The sequence below is a fragment of the Apteryx mantelli genome, chromosome 17, assembly GCF_036417845.1.
Source record: "Apteryx mantelli isolate bAptMan1 chromosome 17, bAptMan1.hap1, whole genome shotgun sequence".
Taxonomy (NCBI): Eukaryota; Metazoa; Chordata; class Aves; order Apterygiformes; family Apterygidae; genus Apteryx; species Apteryx mantelli.
In genome coordinates this window covers 6,245,776-6,267,499 of record NC_089994.1, presented here as the reverse complement: position 1 = coordinate 6,267,499, position 21,724 = coordinate 6,245,776, and the positions used below count along the sequence as shown (strand labels likewise).

The following is a 21,724-nucleotide window of genomic DNA, read 5'->3' as shown; positions in this document are numbered from 1 at the left end:
TGAGTGTTGGGGTTTTAAGACAGGATTGCCTCGGCTGTGCTTAAATACTTTGCTGTAACGAGAGGATGGAGCTGGTATCTGCAATTCAAGCGAAGCAGAATTCTGTGTTGTCCGGGGCTCACAAAAGCGTTTGTATCAAGCGGTTCTTAACATGGCTCTGAAATGTGGTACCTATGGAACAGAAATCGCGAGCCGAGTAGAGTACCAGGAGGTATTGTGGGTTGCAGTTATCTTGGATATTTGTTTCTGAGCCTGCCTTGTTTTCTTAGCCCTGCAGGAGATGGGTTTGCACAACGCACGCATTGTGTGCTTCACAGCCGGATGCTTTGTCCAGCAGATTCCCTGCCCTGTCGACGCTTTCACACAGCAAAAAATCATAGCGATTTCATCCTGAATGGCCCATGCTGTTCAAATCTGAACTGGTAAAAGCGCTTACAAGGTAAAGGAGGTTTGGGTTAGTGTTCCATTATCCCGAAGTCAAGCGGTTCTTTCTCCTCTGTCGTTTCCCAGAACGCTGGAGATGGATACCGACTTTCACTGTAAATTTTTGAGGCCAAGGAGTCTGGAGGCCTCTTCTCGCCCCTTTTGGTGGAGGTGGGAGGGATGACCTTGATGCTTTGAGGTTGACGGCCCGTCCCCTTCGTGCCCCTCTTCCCTAATACACACTCGCATCTTTTTGCTCTGAGAACGGAGCAGGGGGTTAGGCTGCATGTTTCCCCCCACGCCGCTGGCTTTTGTTGAATGCCGCGGGGACGAGGGGACGCCTCGTGGCGTCGGAGGGCTCCGCTTTTTGAGCAGGTGGCCCTGGAACTATAAGGGATGTTAAGGAGTCTGAAAGTGTTCGAGCTGCAATTGTGAACTGACAACTTTCCAGCTCTAACTGGTCACTCCTCAGCCGCTGCAGCTGACTTGGGAACATTTGGCTCAGGAAGCGGAACAACAGTTGGAAACAAATAGCGATTGGTTTTTTCATGGCTTCCCAGGGAACGCGTCAGTTCATTCGTTTTTTCCCCCTCATTTTTGTGGTTCCTGTGGATTTTTAAGGCACTGTAGATGCAGGATGCTCAGTATAGCCAAGCTTGCTTACTGGCAGATTAAAATGAGCAAAGGCTGAGCACGCTGAGTTCACTCATCATAACCAATGCGATGCTTTTCAGAACTTCCTTTGCCCTTGGTGTCTTCACCGAGGAATCCTGCCTGCTGCCGTCAGCCCCCCTGCGTTGAAATCCCATTTTGCCCATTTGAATGCTGTAAGAAGTGCTGTATAAACTAAACAGGAGCATCTGTGAAGTGGTTAGAGTTGTTGTTGATTGCCTTTTCCTTATTGCCTTCAGGGGATTTAAGCTTGAATTTGCTGGGAGTAGAATTTATGAGCCAGAACACTCCATTTCTGATCCTTAAGCTGGGAAAAGTGCAGTGAATTTGATAAGTCTTTCTCTTGCCTTCAATGTCGCTGGCTTTTGATCCGGACTGCGCAGGGCTCTCCCTGCGTCTTTAGCATAATTGCTTTTTGCATGTTGGGAAGATGTCTGATTTTGCACGGCTGCTTCCCTTATAGCGAACCGTAGGATTTCATCCATCTGCTTCCAGCGAGCAGTTCGGTAGAGAGCTTGTGCACTTGTACTGCCGGTCCTCTCGTCCGGGGGAGAGGAGGGCAAAAAAGGTGTGATCGTGGCGATCCTCTAGCACTGCGTCATGGATGACAGATCCAGAGGATGACGAGGAAAGACTGCTGTGATCTGAGTCATAGCGTGGGGATTTGAAACTGTTATCCGGTGCTTTGTTTGTGGCTTTTTTTTTTTTAATCATAACTGGTGATGTGTGTTTGGAATAAAAGGCTTTTCTTTTCCTGCTTACACAGGGGAATAAAATTTAGGGTGTATCTCCATGCACTGCTATATTAAACCCTCTGATATGAGGGCTGTGTCCAGCCACTACGGGGCTGAACATATTAGCTGCCATCTTATGTGTCCTGCATGGTTGCCTAGTGCACGTGTGCTTGTCATCTGGGAACGTGTGATCATCCGTATTTTGTTCCAACTATATCTTTTTTCTTTTTTGAGAACACTTTCAATAACCTCAACAGATTTGGGACAGTTTATTGCATAGAAGTGACGTAGCCCACTAAAGGATTTCCCTAGAATACACAGATATCTTCCTGCACTTGGTTAACTAAATGAAGAAATGCCCGTAAAGTTACGACTAAGTGATCAGTGCTACAGGTGGGAGCACTAAAAACTCACCAGGGTCAGACTGTGCTAGAGAGTTGGCTGCGCCACTTACAGTAAAATCGGAGCCGAGAGGAGGAAGAAAGGAGGCTCCGAAGGAAGAGCGCGAGGGCAGAAGTCTGGACGAGTACGACATTTCCGCAGTCGGTGCCCTTTTTGCTGTGGTTCGGTTGCCCTGGCTTGGGGACGCCGGTGCCTGGTCAGGTGTCTTTTAACCGGACTCTTCCTACAGTGCAGCACAGCCACGTCCCCAGGTTGCTTAGTTAGCTTGCCGCTGCAGGAGTCGGAAAATGCCATCTTTTGTTGCACGGTTGCTTGTTTTCCGTGGTGCAGGAGGGAACGTTGTTTCTGCAGGGTGCTGAGCAGCCCGGGAGACCTGAATAACACCCGCTGGGACTGGTGTCCTGCAACCGTGTAGCTCTGCTCTCTGCCTCGGCCTTCTTACCTGCAAGTAGTATTAAAAGTTCTGCTTTTTCCGAGCCGCTGGCAGCGTGCAAGCAAGTGACCGCTCAGGTTCTGCTGTATTAGGTACGTGCGTGTGAGCCACTTCCTAAGCAGCGCGTCGCTGTCGGGGAAAAAGAAGTGGCCAAGCCAAAGCACCTTCCTTCTACCTCCGACACTGGTGGCAGGACCTTGTCTCTAATGGTGGCCAAGGGGGTGACTTTGAAATGTTGAAGATGATGCAGATAATTGGAGAGTGAGCACATGTTTGCTCTCAAAAGTGAAAAAGAAAAACGGGAACACTAATGGAAACTGTTTAAAATTGTTGGAGAGGCAGTAAAAAGTCACGATGCAAATGGAGATCTGTACGGGCTAATGTGAAAGCGGCTACGCAGCTATGTAGCAAATGAAAAAATAGAAACAGGGAATGATGGAAAATAATGGAGAGCTGTGGTCAGCAGAGTTAAAGATGCTCTAAAGGACTTGAGAAATAAAAATAAACCTTAAGTGATACTGGCCTGTTACACATCTGAAGCTGAACACTGATCAATAACACTACAGGGACGCTCCAGAAATACTATATTCTATATTTGTAGAAAAGCTAGTCATCATATAATCTATTCTTCCATCCCAACAGCAAATAAACTAGAAGTTAAATAGCTGATTCTGCGGTTAGGCATTTAAAACTCAGCAGATGACTTGCCCCAAAAGGTTTCTTATACCACGAGGATGACTGGAGGCCAGCCAACTAAACAAGGCTTCCAGACAAAAATAACGGAAAAGCAGCAATAAGCTTTTTTAAAATCTGGAATTAAAGGCGAGCTTTTAATGCGAATCAGTGGGGGGTTATGAAAAAGTGACAGTGTCGTATGAACTTGGAGTCCCTCACTTACTTACACTCACTTAATTGTGAGGCTGCGAGAGAGAGTGGCGGTGTTTCGGGAAGGTGTTTGTTTTGGCACCCGTGCAGCATTTTAACTGCGGAAGTAAACAATAAAACAATGCGAGTCAGCACTGGGTAGCAAACGCTTCTGCGCAGGGGCTGAGTGACGGCTCTGAAAATGCAACTGTTTATCGGGAGGCGTTAGTGAACGGTCTGTTATTAGCAGCCTGCCACAGGGATTAGATGTTGTCTCCGTGCCAGCTGCAACCTTTCTCTCCGATCTGGAAGAAAATGGAAGTAACTTCTGATCAAATTAGCGAAGAACATAGGTTGAGGGCTTCGTAAGAAGGAAGAAGGGGTTTTGGTGATGGGCAGTGGTTAGGACGACTGAGTGAGACGGATGCTGGCAAACCACAGGTACGGAAGCGTGAGCAGCACGGGGTCCCACCTCTGGAAGCGAGGAGCCTGCTAACCCGGGAAGCCGTGAATTGGGGGTGGACTAAGATAGCTGAGCTGAACCTGAACGCGTGGGATACGTACGAGAAAGCAAGTGTATTCCTTGGCTGTTTAAATAAGAATATTGTTTAGGGTAGCAGGTGACGTTCCCATCCGTGCTGGCTCTAGAGCAGCCACCGCGTTCCTGCTCGGCCTGTTTCTAGCGCCCTTGCTCCTGCTCGTCCGAGATCTGATCCGCCGTCTCCCTTCAGTGCCCCTAAAAGGAGGCTACAGTGACTAGATAACAGCAGGATCGTGCCTGTTTGACTGAAGCTAGAGAAATTCAGGCTAAGAATAAGGCACGTGTTTGACAGTGAGATTAACATTTGGAACCACTTCACAAGAGTCCGGGAGGATTCTGCAGCACTGGGAAATTTTGAAGGCAAAATTGGCCGCTTTTCTAAGGATGTGGTTTTGTATCAGGTAAAACTGTAGGACTTGAAGTAAGAACTAATTAAGGGGAAGCCCTTTGGCATCTGTTTTGCAGATGTCAAACTAATGGTCTAATTCTTCCCTTCCTCTCCAGCCTGTGGCTCTAACAGTTACATGTAACCTCTTCAGTTCCTACCAGCCACAGTTTCCACAAAATAAGCAAAAACCTCTATTTTTGATGGAGAGCGGTTATGCAGCGCTAGACTGGTGTTCTCCCTATTCCTTTTTATGCATCTTCAGATATTGGCAGCTTCTCTTTCCTGGCTGAGGCGCAGTGAGGAGGAAGAGGAGATGTGACAGTGTTGTATTTCCAAAGAGCTGGTATGTCAGAATCTTACTCTAACACCACAAAACGTCGTTACACACCTCTCACTACTGTACGACAAGACACTAGAGTTTTGCCATGAAATTGTAATTTAATTTAATTTAACCCATTTTCTTGCTATCCCTCTCTCTCTGGAGCAGAAAGGTCAGTATGGCACATACCTTATTGCTGCTGGCTTTGGCTTACTCCGTTCTAGTTCCACTCCAGCGCTGGCACCAGCAAAAGCGGTATGTTGTGGGGTTATAAAAATCAACGGAGACAGTGGATCAGCAGCAGCGCTGGTAGGCGTTTGCCCGGGCGATTACCGTGGCTTCACTAGCTGGGAGCGCCTTTGATCAGCGCGCTTCCCCTCCTGCGCAGAGGAACAGAGCAAAGTTTAACTAGGCTTCGCTCTACTACTGCTGCTTAGAAGTGGTCGTGCCAAAGTGCAAATTGGCATCGGGCTCTGCGGAGGCCGGTTGGTTTCAGAAGTAACTCGAGCTGATGATGGACGAGTGAGCAATCGCCTTGCAAGGGATTAGTGGCTCAGGCAAATGCTGGTTTCTCACAGAAGTGAAGCGCTTCCTCTTTGCTTCCCGCTGCCATCGTTGCCGCTTCCCCAGGGAACGGCTGCTGATTGTAACTGGGAATCAAACCTGGCAGCACAGTGCTTTTGTTAAAAAGGCCAGATTGCAGCTTAATCAAACATCTTTCCAAACTGCATCAGGAAAATCCAAGCGCTCTGCTTTGGAGAATTAAAATGAAGAACATGCTCTTAAAATGCTGATGCTGTGTTGTTCCTGATGCTGAAGCAGATCTTTAACATGTTAAAACCATGAGGCATTCATTTCCCTTTTTGGAACAAAAAGAGGAAATTCCTTTGCATAACAGGATATGTTAAAGACATGCTATATCTGAGGGATTCTGGTATTGTCTTGTTCCCTTTCTGGTACTTCCATAAAAGTTATGGATTATAAATATGTGTCTGTGCGTATACGTACTTCATGTCTGGCCTCTCTCATGAGCATAGCCTTAGGCAGAGCTTCTCTTCTTTCCATTGGGTTCAATGTAAACTTCACTATTTCCAATTGTTTTTTTCTTTTCCTTTCAAAATTTATTTTGTACAAATAAATGAGGGTTTCATATAACCCCTCAACAGCTCAGATATTTAATTCCAGTTACAGAATAATCTTATGTCTGTATCTACAAAGCCTTTGTTACTGTGGTGTGATCAGACTGACAAGATTACATAGCATATTGGTTGCTAAAAGGGTGGGTAATGTAAGCTTGTAGATCATCCTTCTGTTGTGGCTTTGACTTCTCCTTTTTGTGGTATGGAGATTCATTTGTTAAGGTCAGAAATAAAGGATATGAAACTGGCAGCAACTTGGCTTAACCCACAAGCTGGATTCCTAATTCTTAATGATATTTTCCATATATTTCCTAATACAGCCTTTCCTTTTATATAAGTTTTGCTGGTTAAAAATGCTTTGGATTTGACTTTGCGGCTGCAGCTATGTTAAGAGAAGCAAATGCTCCTCTCTTGTACGTTCTCAGATTGCGCCAGTGTCCGATTCTGGCTCTGCTTATGGTAGTGTCATGGACTTTCTCATGTAGGAGGCTTTAGTCCTACCCATCTACCAGAAAACAGTTTTTATGGAAGAGTGGCAAGGCTTTGGTTCACAGGAGGTTCTGGAAAAGCGATACTGTTGAACAAGAACTCGTGGGGTAGGTAACGCGGTTCTTAACGGGATGCAGCTCTGCGAACTGGGGAATGATCCTGCTCCAATTCCTTATTAGCCATTGCAGTGGCTTTTGCGCTGTGCCGTCTGGCGTACTAGTGAGCCGTGGACGGCTCTTAAATGGCCAAAGAGAAATGGCTTTTAGCATGGTGACAAAGGATCAGTCAGTCTTCAGTGGCTGAAGCCTCTGACTTATCTAACAGTGTTTGACCCAGTCTTGATCTTTGATCTCAAACAGCCATGAGGATTTTTGGACATCCCTGCAGGATGTGCCTCTTGCTGCTATCAGTCTAGAAGAAGTGACAGTTCTACTATGATCAGACATTTTCTGATAAAAGCTTAATTGCAAGAGAAACAAATCCAATCACAGAATGACTCCGGCTTGAGAGCAAGTGCCCTGAAGGGATGAGGCAGTAAATGGCACAGATGAGGGTTTCCAGCCAACCAATCTCAGCCCTTGAAGGGAGGCAAAATTATTCCTCTCCTTGCTTTCTTAGAAGCCTTTTTCTTTTTCTTTTTTTTCCCCTTTAAAAACATCTCTTTTTGTCCCAGAAAGGTGGTGCAGGTAAATCTCCTTGTGAATCATCTTAGCTTGTCCCCCATTTGCAATGAGTAGCAAGCTGCTGAGCAAACTGTTAAATACTGGCGCTCTCATGCTTAGAGCGCGAGTTAACTGGAGACACCGCTTCTGCTGAGACGAAACAATTTCTTAGGATGCTTTAGCTCCTGTATCATTGCGTTCAGCTCGTGTACCAGTGTTTTTAAGTGTGTGTCGCGCAGATGTTAGCAAGGATGCAGTGGTCCTCTATTCAAACAGTGCAGGGTTTAGGTTGAATTTAATATAAGAAGATAGGCAGCACCGTTGATAAAAGGCAAATGTTATTTAAAAAGTGGCTTATCATGCTGAGGGACATCTGCTCGTCCTTCTTGTGGATTCAGCTCCTGTAGCGTGGTGGGTGATAACTTGAAGTGAGCTCATGTTTATGCTGCTGGAAGTGACTGGCTTCTCGACTACAAGCTAGGACAGAAGACTTCAACTGTCTTACACCACTAATGGGAAGTGGCAGCATACGTATTTTTGAAAAACTTTTTGGTGTTAAATAGGAAACTGAAGTGATTTTATTTGTTGAGATTTACAGCAAGCGAGTGCTATGAGGCTGTAGCAAGAGAAGGAGCCCGGAGGTCTTTGCATATGTTTCTGCTGTGGACAGTTGTGCAGCTATCTCTAAGGGGAGAACAACTCGGTTATGCTGACGTGAAATATTGGGAAGTATATTATTTCTCTTGCTGCGGAAGGGCTTGGCACTGCACTCCGCTGGAGACGCTCTGTTTGTCCTAGGCAACAACTGATAGTAAATTGTTTAGGCTTCCTCATGGCCGTTGAATTTCTTCCCATAACCCTGCCCTGAAAACAGGATGGGCACAAGTATGCTTTGAGTTTAAAAGATCAGTCCCGTGCTGTTTAAACGCACAGAGCTGAACTGGCAGTCAAGTACTCAAGGCAGCGATTTCATTGTCTCCGTCTCTGTCACCTCCGAGACGTGGCTGAGGGCCAAACCAGCTGCGCTTTCCAGGCACCTTCCAGCTTTTTTCTCCCGGCTAGGTGAGGCTGGCCTTGGCGAGGCAGATCCATGCATGTTCGTGCCTCCGCACTTGAAAAGCAAGAAGCTGCTTGCCGTCCTTCTTCTGCAGCCACGTTCGTCTTCACTGCAACCTGCTTAGTCACCGAGGGAACCAGCAGCTTTGACCAGTGTCTGTAGCCACATGGGACTCGTACATTGAGAAGATCATGACTGTCCTATATGTGATGTCAAAATCTCCAGGGACCCCAGGGGCAGTTTGGATGAGTCTGGGGTCTCCTTTCTTGCAGGGACATGTGTGAGGTGTTGCCGGATGCCTGGTTATGTTCCTTTCAAACTGAAAGGATAAGATCTGCCTAGCTGTGTTTGGGTCATCGGGCGTTGATGCCGTCCAGGCCTGATGGTGTGAGCAGTGGAGGTGGTGTGGCAGTGAACGGTGCGGAGCTCGGGAAGAAATGGCTCCAATTTAAACGGCTAAGCGCGGCAGTCACCATGATGAGAAACTGCAACCAAGTGAATCATACTGTTCTGTGCTCTTTTTGCTGCTTGCAGAGGGATTAGAGTCTGCCGGGGAGACGCTCGTACTGTTGAGCTCCAGTTGCATGTCTGTGCTGACTCTTGCTGCAAACTTGTAAAATGTTTGCTCAACTCCAGGGAGTTTTATTTGCCGTGAACAGCAGACGCTCCTCTAAGTATGTTCAGCTCCGATAGGAAAAGACACTGCTCCCATGGGCAAAGGTGGCTGGCAAATGTTTCCTAACCAAGTTCATGCCTCTTTCCAAAGAAGAAATAATGACTCCAAAGCCTAGCTTATTTCCTTCTGGATAAGGGTAAATGGAAGGAAGGAGGAAAAGAAGAAGATAAAGCTGGTACCAGATTATATTTAATTAAGAAGGAACCTGATGGTTAACTGACCATTTGGCCTTCTCTTTCCCTGTCCTCCTCCTCTTCCTCCTCAGTGGCTGGGGTGCTGCGGAGTGTTTTATCAGCTGACACATCTCCAGCTGTCCAGGATGGTTGCTGGAGCTGCCCAGAACACGTGCTCTGGACAGCTTGACCGTTCCCTGCCACAGGAAGTAATGCCGTGTTCAGTTGTTTTCTTAGCTATTGCTGCTCCATTTGGCGCATCAACTTGCAAGGACCTTGTAAGGCCACGTGAATGAAGACGTGTCCGATCTCCTAAATTGCATGCCCTCTGCATTTCTTTATTCATGTATCAAGAGAAATATACGGGCATATGCAACTCTTGAGACTAATAACTTTCATTTTGCTGTATTGCATTAAGTCCACATATGATATGTGAATGGAATGAGTGACAGATTAGAGCACGTTTGCCAAATTATGTTAGTTGCCCTGCCTTCTGCACGGGTTGGGGAGTTTGGCCACTGCAAGTATATATACTACATTTATTTGTATTTGCATTATCTGGACAGGATGGCAACTGGTGGCTCCGTTAAGCTCTTTAGCAGCCTTTATGGGAGAAAGCCTGGTAAAGGCACATGGCTTTGGAGCGTTTGCTAACTCCTAGCCAAGGCTGGGAGTCGGTGGAGGAACTAATTAGAGGCGTCTAAGGCTGTTTCAATTTAACACCATAAAAAGTGTGCACCATCTAGAAAGCAGAACATCTGGGAAACAGGCTAATGAGAGCCAGATTGGGGGAGCTCTGAGGCAAATGCAAGAGCTACCCTGTAGAGTTTGTTTATAACTCTTTGTATTTGTAGTAGGTTACTAATTTGTTGGGTTTGTATACATCCATCCATACACACACACACACACACACATATATATATATATAAAATGTATGTATACAAACACACACACACACATATTTTTTTTTTAAATTAAAACAAAGGCAGACACCAAAGATCAGAAAAATGAAATGGCATCCATATCCAAATTAACTACAGTTGGGCATAAAATAGCCTGTCTGGGAAAGGTGAATTTTTCCTGCTTCCCATGAATTTTTTTTTCTGTCCCTTTCTCCCTTCCTGGCTCCATCCTCTAGATCTGTGGTGGCAGCGTGGGCAGACCCCGTCTCCTCCGAACGAGAGCATGTTTGCTCTCTCAACCAGATGAGAGTTTTGCTGTCATTCATGCAGGGAACTTGTTTTGCAAAGGGAGATGTTTGGGCTCTGGAAAGTTTATGCTCCTCCTTTTTCTTTTTTCTTTTTTTTTTGTTATTGTTTTTTATTGTAATGATGACATATGGAAACTATTTACACAGGAGCATGCTCTGCTGCACTGAATGGAAATGTTGGAGTCCCGGCAGTATCGTTCCGGATGCCTTGTGTAAGCAGCCAGCTGGTTCTGCTTTTCCTTTTTTTTTTATATATATATATTTTTTTCTTCCTTCTCTCTCTTTTCAGGGAACGTCTGGGATAAGTTACCCAAGTGTGGAAGGAAGCTTTGCCATCTGTGAGCAGCTTAGCTCGTTTAACTTTGTCAAGCCCTTTGTACCGTGAACTTCCCAAATCTCTATTTTACTTTTTTGTCCGGGGGGGCCGGAGGAGACTTCTTGCTATGACTAGTCAGCACTTGGACTCCTTTCCCGGTGGCTGTTCACGTTCGCTGGGGTGAGCGAGTTCTGCGTACGCCAGAAGGAGAGAGCAGGGCGAAGGAGACCCTTGTTTTACAACCATTCTTAAAAGCTCTTTGTCCAGCAACTAAGCCTTCAAATAACTTCAACTTAGAAATATCCTGCGCCTACGAAAGCGATGGGGAAACAATGTAGCTGAAGTCTGAGCCACCTTCCTCAGAGGGGAGGGGAAAACACGTTCAGTTCTGCAGAGAGCGGAGGAAAATCTTCTTGTGCGTGGTTGTCCCTCGAGTAAGCTGCGAAGTTGAGGATCAGCTTGCAGAGGGGAGGGAGAAGTCGGAAAGACTTTCCTTCCGACTCGCCTCCCTCCGCCCGACACCGCGCGTCCCTGTGCGCTTCCGACGCCCGGGCCGCCATGCGGGGGGGAGAGCTGCCCGCCATCTACTTGGAGGACTGCGGCAGCCCCGTGGAGAGATCCTCCTATCTCATTGAGCTAGATACTAATGGTAAACGCCGCTGGGGAAGTTCTGCAGCGCGAGCCGAACGCGGCAGAGGTTGCATTAGTCTGTGTCATTGTTATCAGGGGAGCAGCTGAGGAAATTAGCTCGCTGGAGGGCTGCCAAGCAAACAGCGAGATGCTTTTCAAATTTGTTATTATTTTTATTATTATTTATTACCCAGATGATGCTGTTGCCTCAGGGATGCTAGCTCAACCTTCTGGTACCTGATGGGGAAGGAGCTGATCCACAAAATGCAACTCTGCAAGGAAACGCTTCAGCAAGGTGTCTTCTGTTCTGTTGGGGCCTAGGAAGATGATGCCTGGCTTAGGCAGGAGGAGAACATCGTGGATGCTAGAGTTAATCGTTGTTTCTAACTTTCATCTTTGAGAGCTGTTTTGTATTTGCGTACTCGATGTCACTGGGACATCTCTTCTGTGTAGCAGGAGTCTTCTGTGTAGGAAAAGTAGAGAGATGGTTGGAGATGGCTTTTTTTTTTTTTTTTTTAACTGTGGTGTATCATTTCCTAGTGTAGATCGGATCCCTTTCAAAGATGGGTTTGTCTTTGTAAAAGAATTACTTCAGAGTTAAAGGAAGTTTTGGCTGTTCTTTTTGGTAGGACAAAGTGGTTTTTAAGGCTACAAACCTTTGCTGGCTTCTCCAGAATACGTTCTGCTGCTCTGAAATTTTGTAGGTGTTATAAAGGTCCAATAACACGGTAATACTTTAAGTAACCTAGTTAATATGTCCCTCTTCCCCAAAAGAGCTCGTGCATCCAGGAGGCCTGAGGCTCCCTTGTGCTCTGCCTCTGCTCTGACCCCGCTCAGTGCCCCGTGGAGATCAAGGCAGGCAGAATGGGGCTGCAGGGTGTTTTGCCTGGCAGCAAACAGCCTGTTAGGTTGGGAATGAGGGTTTGAAAATACCCATCTTTCGGGCAGGAAAGATCATTAGCAGTGAGACTAGTGGGTTCGGGTGAAGATGTGTTCCTTCTGCAGCTCCGTTAAGCGTTAAATGCAAAAAGGGTTCTGCTCTCAGGCTGCACTTTGAGAGAGTTTGTTGCTTTGAAAAGTCTACAGTAAAAGCTCCATAAATAATAACTTTTAGAAAATCACAGCGCTCACAGTGTAAGGCTTCTGATTTTTGCATGTTGCTGTCCCCTTTTAGTGAAAAGGGAAAGAAACCCCAAAGCCTGCCATTTCAGTTCTGTGGATAAATAAAAAGCTCCAACGTGCAGTTTTCTCAAGAACTGTGCTCATTCAAGGTTTAAATGGGCTGGGGGAAGAACTGGCCTCATTCAAACATTCATCCAGACTTTGAGTGGCGTTGTAAAAGTCTGGGGAGGGCGAGGAAGAGAAACGGGCTTACTGCTGCAGCGTGCTCAGCAGTACAACTGTGCGATCCGGGAAGTCTTTGCAAATCGCGGATGCGAAGTGTTATCTTTATTTGCTTTGCGGGTGAAAAAGGCAGCTGTGGCTCTGCGTTGGTCAAGGGATTTTTGATCTCTTCCCGTGGCTCTTTGTCAGGTACATGCAATAGCATTTCTTTGATAGGTACAGGATTCTTGGTGTGGACTCTCTCACCGCTCCTGAAGGTGTGCTGGGAAACCTGAATCGGTTGTTCAGCGAGGATTGTTTTGTCGTAGCAAACTGCCTCAGCAAATCTGCCACATGCAGATACATCAATGAGCGGAAGAGAGCCTCACTGTAAATTTTTCCCACCCTCAGATAACTTCTCACAACGCAGGGAAAGCAAACTGCCGCACCGCAGCTTCTGTGTCCCTAAAAAGGGGGAAATCAGCACTTTGAGGTTGGCAAAATCAATTTTACACATACCCTCTTTGGCGACCCTGTGGTTTTGGCACCGATTGAAACTCTGGAGAAGTGGGTGCTTGGCCAGCTCCACCACAGCTTTCATGTGTGGCCCTGAGCAGGTCTCGCTGCTCAGAACCGCTTAGAAGTGGATCCCGTAGGCAGTGTTGTGCTAATAATTTCTGTGAGGTCTCTCTTTAGTACTCTTTTTCTCCATCAAAGATGCAAAATAAAAGCTGCTATTCCAGAAGAAGAAACCAAGTGACGATCCCTTTATTTCTTTTTGAACAATAATATTTTTCATGTGTTCCATGTGTCTTTTATTGCATTGAAGCTGTAGAATTAAAAAAACTAGTATTTTGGAGTTTACATACTTGTTCTACACATCTTTCCCATGGGAAGGGCATTATGTATGTATAGCTATGCTTGGGAGAGTTAGGGTTTTGTTTTTTTTTCTGCAGTGCAAGCTGGATGTTCTTTTAAATGAGGTTTTTAGTTATAAAATCTTGTACATGTGTTCAATAAAGCATTGTTGCATAGTGCTTTACTGAGATGCAAGAAAAGACATGCTCTTAAAAGTTTCAAAATAAACCTGTGGAATTTGGCAGGTAATGTATGTTGCTGTTTGTTTTCATCAGAGGGATATTAGTAGTTACCTGCACTAAGAAAAGTGTTGCAAAGATGCATTGTTTAATGACTCGGGAGAGCTCTGAATCACGCTGTCTACAGAAAATACTATACTTCTACTAATAGTACTGTACTGTACAGCTTCTGTACTTAAACTGATTCCCTTTACCTGTTAGTTGGAGTCCATACTCTGTTTTTCCGTGCTGTCCTTTACCATTCAATGCAAAAAGGCGACGTTTTTCTTTTGTGGTTTGGATGCCCTTGGAGATGTTCAGCTGTTCGCTGCCTGTCCATAGTTTGACTGCGGATAGTAAGCTGCGAACATGACGGCCCAGAGCTCCTGAGTCAGGAGCCTGCTTATTCCTCTAAATGGGATTCTGGCTCTTTTGATGATATTCTGGGAACGTTCCTGTGTTGAAGTGCTCAGTTCGAGAGTGTCTCTTAAAAGCTTCTACATGTGAAGAGCCAATTAGTGTGTGTACAAACTGTTGGTTTCTTGGGTACGCTGCCGCTTCTTGATGCTTGTCTCCAGTCCCGCTGTGTGGCTTGTTCTCATGCTCCCTGATCAGTCGCAGCTTGCTTAATTGTAAATCAATTTTTTTTCTTCTTGTACTGATGCAGATGGAGGTAGCTACGACATTGTTAATGATGCATCCAGCCCTGCTGTGGGGGACTGCTGTGCGCAGCAAAGCTCTGCCCAACACAACTGGGAAATGAACTACCAAGAGGCAGCAATCTACCTCCAGGTGAGCCCTGGTGTTCGGTACATTGTGTAAAAATGGCCTCCTGAAATTATGATAGTTCTTGATTATGAAAAACAAAGAGCTTCAGTTCTGAGGTTGAAAAGATGGTACTTTGCAGAGGAATCCACTTGAAGAGTGGGGAGATGCTGGAAGTGCATCCAGATGAGCTCTGGCAAGTCATTTGGGGGCAACGGAAAAGGCTGGTGCTACCAGTCATTCATCCTTCCTCCCCCCATCTGGGCCAGCACCGGGACTGTACTAGTTGAGGGATTCAACCCATGTTCAGTTCTGCCACTCCGCCATGGAGACTTGCATAAACTGTCATTGATTTTTCATTTCACCTCCTCAACTGGTCTGGGTTGGATGGTCAGGACTCTTCGGGAGGCATGTTGGGCTCAAGAAGTGCAGATTCTAATCCTGTCTTGGCTGCAGATTTGGTGAGTGGCCCTGGGATGTTCATTTAGCTTCAGTCAAGCTTTTCCAGGTCACACAAAAAATATAAGAGAAGTTAGAGCTCTGTGCTTAGGCCTGATCAGCTCAGAAGTGGATTGCAGCCGCCTTCTGTTTAAAAAGAAACAAAACCAACCAACCAAAAAAACATACTCTATGTACGTACATCATGAAAGTTTTATAATATTTTTGTCAAGATGGCTGTACAGCTTCTGCTGGTGCAATGAATTAGCTACCAAAACTGAGCTTCTTCCCGAGCTGGCTTTCTCAAATTGTTGCTGGTTCCCCGACTGTCCTTCCTTCCTCCTTCCCTTTATTCCCTTTCAAAAGCTCGTGCTGCAATGCAGAACCGAATTGGACCCAGTCAGGGTTGTTGCCTAAGCTGCTGCAAAGTGATTGAAACTGTTCTTTCCTCCCTTCCCTTACCCCACAGGACTGAAAGTATTGCTCCTCTGACACTTTAAAACCTGGTAGGCTTGGACCTTGGACCTAACTTCAGCTCTCTTAGTTGTGTGCTAGAGCAGCACAGACAATATAATGGTAACGCCAGCCCCTCCTGGGCTTTTGTTTAAACTCGTGGTTATTGGAGATGCTCTGTAAAGGTTCATTGAGTTGCTGCAGTGTCTGATGGTAATGCACACAGCAGGCTTGGCCCTTCAGATGCAGATTATTCTTGCTGCTGCCTTGACCAATGGTCATAATGACAATGTCCTTGAAATGAAGTAGACATAACTTAGAGAGCATGCAGATTGTTTATTTGAACCAGTAGCTGCAGGCAAGAGTGTCTTATCTACATAAGAGGACTTTGCTGTCCAGCCACGATTTGAATTGCTTGGTTACCAAGAGGCAGAATTTAGACTATTTTTCATTCTGCAAATGTGTTTTGTCAGGCGTGAATAAGAATGCCCTGCTGATCCAAGCTAGCTCACCCTTTGAGTAGGGGGGCTTGTATTTTATGGAGCTTGCTGCTGGGTTTTGTCCTGCTTGCAATCTGGCTCGCTGACCTGGCAGTGCTTATGTTTGTTTTTAAACAGAATGTGAGTTTGCCTGTGAGATGGCTTAAACGAGAAACATTTGAAACCTTTTTCTGCATTAGTCTTGAGACTTTTTCACTTCTTAAGGGGGATCCTGTTTCCTGATTTTGCTGTCTGTTTGCAATCACAAACTTTCCCCTTGTGTAGTAATAGTTTACTGTCTCTACAGTAGTTGCTTACCTGGAAAGATGTTAATAAAAAAGCATTTGATGTGCATCTGAGTGTCCCAGCTAGGGAAAAACGATCTCTTATGACAGCTTCCAGGAACCAAGTTTTCTGTGGGTGACAAAAGCTACCTTGTTTAAACTATTGCAGCAAGAAAGAGAAGTTGTTGGATGGTTCTGCATGAAAAACCTTCTCTAAATTCTCACATAAGCTTTTAAACCTTCTTTAAATTCCCACACAAGCTTTTAAACCAAACTAAGCTTTGTCCTAGAGGTAAAAATAGTAATGATGCAGCTGTTCAAAATCGGTTGTAAGCAAACTGTTGAGCTGGAGTATCTGACCTTTTAATGTTAATTAAGCTTTCTAGTTAAGGGGGAATGACTAATCAGCGTGGAGACTTGATAATTTTTCATGGAGTCCGTCTTCACACATTCCTTCCTTGTGTGTGTGCTCCAGAGCATGTTCTCTCCCAGACATTTTGCAAGGCCAAGATAAGGAGGAGCAACTGTCAGCCAGGTGCCCTAGAGCTTATCTGTGTGTTTTCAAGTTCTGGCCTAGAGCAGTTTAACCAAGGAAGTCTGTAAACATGTGGAAGTGACTGGAACTAAATGAAGTGCTGTGTTTGTGTTGGGGTGTTGACTCAAGTTTCTTTGCCTACCTTTATAAACTCGCTCCGCACTCTTCCTCATTTTGAAAAGATTCAAAGGTTTCTGAAGCTGGAGGTTGTAGGTATTAATGAGTTGCCTTACTGAAATGTACTTACTTACAAACAGAAGGGGATATCCCACGGGCATAGAATTCATTCCTCAATAAACAGATCACCGTCAGGCTGTAAAGCAGGAATAGTCTGCTGGGAATTGTATCTAATCCTTATAGAAGTCTGTGTTCTTCAGGTGGAAAGCTCTGTTAGAGAACCAAGAGCAACTAGTGCTGTTCTCTTCTTCTTTCTGTCACCCTAGGAAGGAGAAAATAATGATAAGTTCTTCACTCACCCCAAGAATGCCAAAGCACTTGCTGCCTACCTCTTTGCACACAATCACCTATTCTACCTAATGGAACTGAGCACAGCGCTGCTTCTCCTGTTGCTGTCTCTCTGCGAGGCGCCAGCTGTTCCTATGCTCCGTCTTGGCATCTATGTAAGTGCTTGGGGCAAAATGAAGAAGTCTGCCTGTTTTTCAGGGGTGGGTAAGGGGAAAAAGTAGGCTAAACATAGAGGAAGAGGGTAAGCAGTAGTAGGAAGAACCATCTGGCTTGAGAGCAGGGTATGTTAGTTGGCCAGCCAGCAAAACGTCCTTTCTTTTTCATCTGATGTGCCTATAGACCAACAGCAAAAGTGACACTTGCTTTGTATTATCAAGCTGATACGGTTCTTAAGTTTCTTAAATGTTTGAGGAGAAGAATGTCGGTTTTGCTTTTACTTGAGGTAACTCAATAATCTGTGTGCTTTGAAGGGGTGGTTTTAAAGTCATTGTCATGGCTGGCGCTGTTATCCCAACACCTCCACTGGTTCCCAGAATGCAAACAGTTTGCAGCTTGGACCGACTTGTTTGACATCTGTGAGGTCAAGTGTTTTTCAAAATGAGTCAGGGTTGCATAACTGAATTTGAGTTTTGAGCTATAGCTAATTAAGCTGAGGTTGTAAGGAAATATTCTGTCCTCTTCTTTGTGAGGCATTTTGTGTGTTCCAACAGAGAAAGGGTCCTTCCAGCACTCCCGAAAGCTGTATGCTGCTCCTGGGCTTGATCAGGACACTGTCTTTAGTTGTTCAGGACTTTTGCTTCAAGAGAAGATTCTTCTATATGTAAATTCTCTCTGCCCAGCAACTCTCATTCCTGCAATTCACTAAAAAATTGCAGTCTTAAACTCTTAAAAATACGTCTGTTTGAGTTGCTGGTCTCGTGTCTTTTTTGGTATGTTGTTTTGAATGTATCAGAAAATATATTTTTTTGATACATTATTCAAGTTCAAAAGGTAACATGGATTTTTAGGGAATTCTGGACTGATACTGAATAGAGAAAAATTCTGTAGGCTTTAATAAAAGCACAAAGCAATAAATGCAGAAACTTCGAAAAACTGAGAGTGCCATGCTAGCCTTAAGGGTAGCCTCGGGTTTCCTGGGTGCCCCGGAGCAGTACTCAGATTGTTGTTAAATCCACGTGCTCTTTGAAAAAGGAAGGGTAGAAGTCTGATGTGCTTGTGTTTGTAATCAGAAAGGCCAGTTTAAGCTTTGCCCTGTTGTAACAGGTCCATGCAACCCTGGAGCTGTTTGCGTTAATCGTGGTAGTCTTTGAGCTCTCAATGAAGATGAGGTGGCTGGGCTTCCAAACCTTTATCAGACACAAAAGGACCATGGTGAAGGTAAGCTGCCTGATTGTCAGTGTTTCTCCTTCAGCGTCTTTAGAAATCAAAGAACCAGAGTAACTGTTGCACTGTACGGTAGCGGGGATAATTTAGGCAGGTGTCCCAACTGCCAAGCTATTTGTGGGAGGTCTCAGAGCTGTGGGAGTCTCCTCCCACCCTTAAAGCACCCAAATAGGTGAGTGGTCAGTGGGAGCCTTGCCTTTTCCCAAATAGAGACCGTAGCTCTCTTTAGACCCTTTTTAAAAATCTTATTATTTTTGCAGACTTGCGTGCTGTTTGTACAGTTCATAGAGGCCATTGTGGTGTTGGTGCGCCAAACCTCACATGTCCGGATAACAAGAGCCCTGCGCTGTATCTTCCTGGTGGACTGCCGTTACTGTGGTGCAGTCAGAAGGTGAGTGGTCGGCTGGCTGGATTTTCTGCAATCGTGCCTGAGATGGGAGTGAAGGAAAAACGCTCTGGTCCTGTGGGCAGCTAGGGAAAATAAGTGTCTTTCATGCGCATTTCAGATCTCAGATGTTTTGTGCCTGGGACTGACGTGTGCCCAGCGTCTTGCCTATGTAGGGAAGTTTCATAAGTAGTAGCTTTGGATGTGTTCACGGTACACAGTGCTTTTGTGATATTGTCCTCAGCAGCATAAGCTCCCTCAGAGAGCACAACATGTGAATGTGGCTGTATTGTTTCTGGCTCTTAAGTTACCTCCGTGATTCACTATGCAATTTATAGGCTAATGTCTTGAGTCTGGAGAAGGAAAGTGATGGGGTGACATCAGTAGTGTGTGCTGTACCTGAGAGGTGATTGCAAAGGGAAGATAAGTAGCTTGAAAGTTGTCTTAATTTACCTAGGGATGTGAAGCAATGTGGTGAGGATCAAGGTTCTGCAGAATGCATTTGACACCGCTGATTTTAGGACTAGTGGTGGTTGGATTTTTAGACATAAAATTTTGCTGCCATAGTTACAGAGGATAAAGCTTCATCAATTGATCCACCTTTATTGTTAAGGTAGGATAAAAAGGCAGATGAGAGAGGCTGGGATAGAAAACCCATGGGATAGGAACTGTATTGCAAGAGTTTCCCCCACGAGAGGTGAGAGAAGTCTCTCCAACTTCATCTTGCATACAAGCTTCATCATTCTTGCAGCAGCAGAAAGGACAGTGTGGTACAATGCCTGAGCTTTCTCCGTATAATCACTGGAAGTAGGGGGAAGAAGGTCCTTCTCAAGTCTGTTCTTATATCTTCGTTTTTATTTTTATTTCCTCCATTTGGAGAGGAAGGCTTCATTCCTGTATGAAAGCACACACAAGTTCTTGTTTAAGAATGTTTTCTCCTTTTTCAGAAACCTGCGACAGATCTTCCAGTCCCTCCCCCCATTTATTGATATTCTCCTCCTCCTGCTTTTCTTCATGGTGATCTTTGCCATCCTGGGTGAGTTGTACTTATGGAAGTTGAAGCTGTGATACTCCCAGCCAGTTATTGTCTAAGAGTAACAGAAAGAACTTGGATGAACATAAAGCTGATCAGACTGAGTCCTGCCAGAATCTTCCACTTATCTGATTTCTTCCACAATCGTGTGGGAGATACAGTTAAAGAAAGAACTAAAAATTCTAGGAGCTGGCATTTGGTTTTGTGACAAAGGTCCTTTTGACCTTTGCCAGAGGATAGTTTGTGGTGTTTATACTTGCAGTTTCCAAGTTCTGTTTCTGTGAACTGTTCCTCAGTGCAGTCAGTTCAATCTAAATTCCTACGAATTCAAGTGTTTGTAGCATACCTGCTATGGGCCCATCCTCAGACTATTCGCAGAAAGTTTATTTTCTGAAAGGATCAGTCAAATGCCAATGACAAGCATTAGCAAAATGCTGTATGGAGAGGGCTTTTCAGACCCCCCCCCTCCTTCACGATATCAGAGAGGGCTTCATGGTTCTTTGTGCAACCTGCTCTTTGGGAACAGACACTTATCACTTTGTTACTTGAAATTAAACGTCTTTTTAACTTTGTGTTCCTTTCCCCCATTCTTTTCTTTTCTCCTCCCCCTTCTCCTCTTCTTTTTCTCTAGGTTTTTATTTGTTTTCTCCTAACCACTCGGATCCTGTAAGTAATCACTGATTCTTTGGACTGAAACTCAAGTCCTATTTTGATCAGTTTAAGAATCAAACATTTCTGTGTAGACGTAGCTTGTTCCGATATGGCGGTCAAGGAGGCTGGATTCTAACTGGTGCCAGCAATGAAAAGGGGTAGAGGCTGTGACCGACGAGGCCTCTTGACAGTGTTACCCTGGATTAACACCTGCTGGGAAGGAAGACAGTAAATGAGACTTCCTCAAAGACAGGAACACCCATAGGGAACATCAGTGTAGTTGTTCTTAGTTCTTGACGTCTTAATTCAGTCAAACATGCCACCCACAGCTGTGCCCAGGGGAGAAGGTGTCTGGGTGAAAGCTTGGCCTTCTCAGGCTGTGACTCCCAGGAAATCCAGTAGCTGCTAGTTCCTGCTATTGTTGGGTCTGTCTGTTGCTTACTGGGAGTAACTACTACAAAAATGTGCAGAGGAGCTTTTAATCGTTTTGACTCTTCACATGCCATGCCTCTGGGGCCTCTAAAAAGGACCAGTGCTAAATTACCCTTTTTCTAGGAGACATCAGGGAATTGTAGAAGGGCCTGTATTCTAGTGGGTTTCTTTTGAACAAAATAACTATGAAAGACTGCTTGCATTTTTATGGGTGTGGTTTTTTTCTTTCAGTACTTCAGTACTTTAGAGAACAGCCTTGTGAATCTCTTCGTGCTTTTGACCACTTCAAAGTAAGTTCGTGCTTGTTTTAACTCAGTCTTTGCCTTTCCTCCCAAAAGAAGTCTAGCAGAGTCAAGAGTTTATTTGCAGCACTGTTGGATCTCCAGATGTGACCTCTTTTCTCTGCATGAGAGAGATTGCCCAGGTTAGCCTGCATGGGAAGAACTGGTACTTCATTTCATTTTAGGACACTGACTTCGGATGCAGAGTTATCTCTAAGCCACTCAGAGCACTTCCTCACTGTGCAGGCAATAAGAGGGGAGATGACTTTATTGGGCCTGGGTCCAAGAAGGGGAAGCTTCTGTTTGTGCTCCTTTGTCAGTGATAGTTTGCTGTCGTGAAGTAACTTCCTCTTCCTCTGCTTCACTTTTCCTATCTAGAAAACGTTGATAACAACACTAAGTAAATATTGGTTAGCTGTCAGAGTGGGCTCTGAGGATTAGGAAATTGGCAAAATCAACCAAGAATAAATCTTTGGTTGTCATTCTGTAATACTCTTAGCCCAAGGATCGGTGTAATTGTATTGCAGTTGTGGTGTATTGCTGTTATTAAAGCACAACCCTTAGCCATGTTGCAAATCCCCTTTGCCCATTTGGGTTTCAGGATGTGCAGGGA

The 21,724-nt window shown here is 45.1% G+C and overlaps 1 protein-coding gene across 3 annotated transcripts in view; it reads left to right on the top strand.

Moving 5' to 3' along the window:
* The window catches only part of TPCN1 (two pore segment channel 1), a 50,291-nt gene that overhangs the window by 7,507 nt on the left and 21,060 nt on the right, over positions 1 to 21,724 (top strand). For all 3 annotated transcript variants that reach the window (XM_067306790.1, XM_067306789.1, XM_067306791.1), the window contains 7 exons: positions 14,195 to 14,319; positions 16,925 to 17,101; positions 18,210 to 18,323; positions 18,590 to 18,720; positions 19,662 to 19,750; positions 20,379 to 20,413; positions 21,062 to 21,120. In XM_067306790.1, coding sequence (XP_067162891.1) covers positions 14,195 to 14,319; positions 16,925 to 17,101; positions 18,210 to 18,323; positions 18,590 to 18,720; positions 19,662 to 19,750; positions 20,379 to 20,413; positions 21,062 to 21,120 — 730 coding nt within the window. The remainder of the gene's footprint in view (positions 1 to 14,194; positions 14,320 to 16,924; positions 17,102 to 18,209; positions 18,324 to 18,589; positions 18,721 to 19,661; positions 19,751 to 20,378; positions 20,414 to 21,061; positions 21,121 to 21,724) is intronic.